General features: G+C 38.1%; 2 protein-coding genes across 6 annotated transcripts in view; one reads left to right on the forward strand and one right to left on the reverse strand.

Moving 5' to 3' along the window:
* The window catches only part of SGCE (sarcoglycan epsilon), a 24,560-nt gene extending 22,543 nt beyond the window's left edge, over positions 1–2,017 (forward strand). For 3 of the 5 annotated variants that reach the window (XM_031066795.1, XM_031066792.1, XM_031066791.1), the window contains one exon: positions 498–2,017. In XM_031066795.1, the coding sequence (XP_030922655.1) occupies positions 498–530 (33 nt within the window). In that variant the 3' untranslated portion in view covers positions 531–2,017. The other 2 variants (XM_031066794.1, XM_031066793.1) reach the window with 1 other exon arrangement.
* An 858-nt stretch (positions 2,018–2,875) lies between these two features.
* Positions 2,876–3,165, reverse strand: part of CASD1 (CAS1 domain containing 1) — a 23,591-nt gene continuing 23,301 nt past the window's right edge. The window contains exon 17 of the mRNA XM_005418573.3: positions 2,876–3,165. This exon is cut by the window's right edge and continues 2,044 nt beyond it. The gene's annotated coding sequence lies outside the window, so the exon portion shown is untranslated.

Here is a 3,165-nt window from a genome sequence, read left to right on the forward strand (position 1 = left end):
ACTCTTTCAATTTTTTTGTGGTATTCACAATAAAGAGCCCCAGTGCTGTTTATTTTTTATGTCCTCCACGTTTTTTTCTTTTCGGAGCACAAACTGTTGTGGGAGAATTATGTATCCAGTAAACCAGGAATAATATTTTCACATCTTGAAAAGGACTTCATTAAAGGCATACTTTGCTGGGAAGTGGTTTCTTTCAGAGGCATTTGTCCATGCAGCTGAAGCTTAATAATATATAGACTTTGCTAAAAGGATTTGAACTGGGGTTTCCATGTTTTTCAATAGACAACTATAATTCATCTACTGACACTTTTCACCAGCTTTTAAATGAATTTCTGATGCTTCTTTAAATCCTTAATTTAAGGACATCACACAGGACTTCAGGGTCTGCAGCTGTAACAGCTGACACCAAGAGTTCTTGGGGTTTTACCTCAAAGCATGGCATTGTTTTAATCTGACACTTATGCTTTGTCTTTTTTCTGTAATATTTTCTCTTTCAGAAGCTGTATGCTCATCAGGACATTGCATTGTAAGCAGAAAACTGCGTCTGCTTTAAAATTGCCAAGTGCTGGCTACATTTCCTTAGCTGAGGTTCCTGAAGTCTCTGCTAAGAGAAATTTGTGTAATTTTGGAATTTAAGACAGAGAATAAAAGGAATCTGTACAATGAGGTCATTTTGTAAAAAGACCAAAGTAGTTGCTCTTGGTTTTGTGGTTTTTGGTTTGTTTGTCTTTGTTTTTTTCTTTTTACAGTTATGACCCAGTTCTGTCAAAACACAGAACCTTAATTTACATTAATTATTAAGCATCAATGATGTGTTTGTGGGCTCAGACCTGAATGCAGGATTTCAGCAGATAGAACAAATCCTGTGCTGCTTTTTAGACTGATTTTGAGCACCAGCTATGATCACTGTGGCAGCAAAGTAGATAAGCAGTGCTCAGTATGTGGTACCTACCTGTACATTGTCAAACCTTCAGTATCAGTTTACAAAGCTGTTCTGCATGCTCAGCTCAGCCCACAGCACATGGCAGCAAATCCTGCTGGTGGCTGTTGGACCAGGTGAGGTAGCTCAAGCTACAGGCATTCAAGCTGAGAAACTAAAGGCAGTTCCTAAAACAGGTGGAATTAAGAGCCATTCCTACTCACTTTTTGAGTGGCATCCATCATGCCTTCCTACCTCATCCAAAAGATACCAGGAAAGAGACTTCACCAGTAAATCAGCCTCCTCAGAGACACCCCCCTTTCTTTCCAGCAGCTTGGATGGTTATCAATGAAAAACAAATCACTAAACTGCACACTAAGGTTTATAGTAAATTAAACATTTTCATCTCTTACCCAAGCTGTAAAAAAAATTCAAGTACAATCAGCATTTGGCTTCTATTCGTTTATACTACTATTTTCAGATGTATCAGCTGTCAGTGTTTTGAAACCAAAATGAATGGAATGGATTTTAAATAATGATTTTTAATGCAATGTAAGATTAAAGTTTGTAAATAATTCTGGGTGTGGATTATAGTAATTTCTTATAACTCCAGGATGACATGACAATCAATGGATCTACCAGTTGAGCTGCTCCCACCTTATTTGTATTCATGTAACAGTGTCAATATATTTAAGGAAATAAACTGTTACATACATGCACAAAGAATTCGTTTGTAGCAGTGCAGGCTCCACCTATTTTGGAAAGAATCTAATGATGTAGGTCACTTGGGTATTAAGAATACCTGAACTATTTTATGATCGAAATCTTCATTTATCTGAGGTAAGTTTAATAACAAATTATTTATTTTTAATTATTAAAACAATTACTCTGAAACATAGATTTATAAAGCTGGTTAAAGACACTTAATGGCTAAAGAATTAGTAATAATTAAGACAGTAAATTCACAGCCTCTTTTAACATTATATGATGGCAGTATGAATGGATATTGTATTAAGTTGCAACCAAATTAAACAGAAAGCCCTACACATCTCTTTGTACATCATGAAATGTATAATCTAATAAAATGGAAAACACGAAGTAGTGAAGTTGTTGCCTGATTATTTTACAAAAGGGTGCCTGAACAACATTGTTACTTTTAATGTTCCAGCCACAATACTGCATTGTCAGATCTGAGACCTGGGGCAGAGCTAATGGTTCAGGGTTTGTTTAGCTGGGGACAATGCCTAAACAGATGCCCTAACTGGACAGCAGGGAGAGGATTTGCTGCACTTAATATCTAAAGTGGACACTGAACTGTGTATCTCCCTGACTATAAAATCAGGAGCTTTCGAGAACAGAATCACAGAATATGCTGAGTTAGGAAAGGGACTCATCAAGATCATTGAGTTCAGCTCCCAGCCCTGCACAGGACTATCCCCAAGGGTCACACCAAGTGCCTGAGAGCATTGTCCAAACACTCCTGGGACTCTGGCAGCTTTTGTGCTGTGACTACTTCCCTGGGGAGCCTGTTCAACCACTCTCTGGGTGAAGAACCTTTTCTGATATCCAACCGGAACCTCCTGACACAACTTTAAGCCATCTCCTTGTGTCTTGTCATTGGTTACAAGATAAAAGAGACTGGTACTTCCTTTGCTTAAGGAGCCCCTTCTACTGAGAGTGGGATTTAAGTAGCTCAAGTAGAATCTAAATTCCGTAACTCAAGCAAGTCTTCAAGATGGGCTTGGTTTCTTCATGTTGCCACACCAAAGAAAAGCCAAGTCAGTTCCTCTGCTTTCCTGCAGAGCTCTGCTGCAGAGTTCCTGGCAGGGAAAGGTATCTGATGCCTCCACTGCAGGGTTCTGCTGAGAGCCCCTGAGCTCCAGGCTGGCTCTGGCTGCTGATGCTGGAATTTCATCGGAGCAATAGAGAGTTTTTACTTAAATGATGCTGGTCCCATTACAAAAATAAGCATCCACAGCACTTTTATTTAATGTTTAAATTACTTCATATTTTTACATAAACCTGAAAAGAAAATATATTTATCCCACATACAGTAATAGTAAACAAGTGCATTATTTCAAACATTAAAAATAAATCTTTTAACCAAGTCTGTACAACAGATAAATAGAGTTATATCTACAATAGTTATGTCGTGAAGAACAAAACAAAAATTATCCCTCAAGCTCACAGTTCCCTGTTGCTCATAATACTGGCATAGATGAAGGTTATGCTTGCTATCCCCCACT

The sequence above is a fragment of the Geospiza fortis genome, unplaced genomic scaffold (assembly GCF_000277835.1).
Source record: "Geospiza fortis unplaced genomic scaffold, GeoFor_1.0 scaffold138, whole genome shotgun sequence".
In the NCBI taxonomy this organism is placed as follows: domain Eukaryota; kingdom Metazoa; phylum Chordata; class Aves; order Passeriformes; family Thraupidae; genus Geospiza; species Geospiza fortis.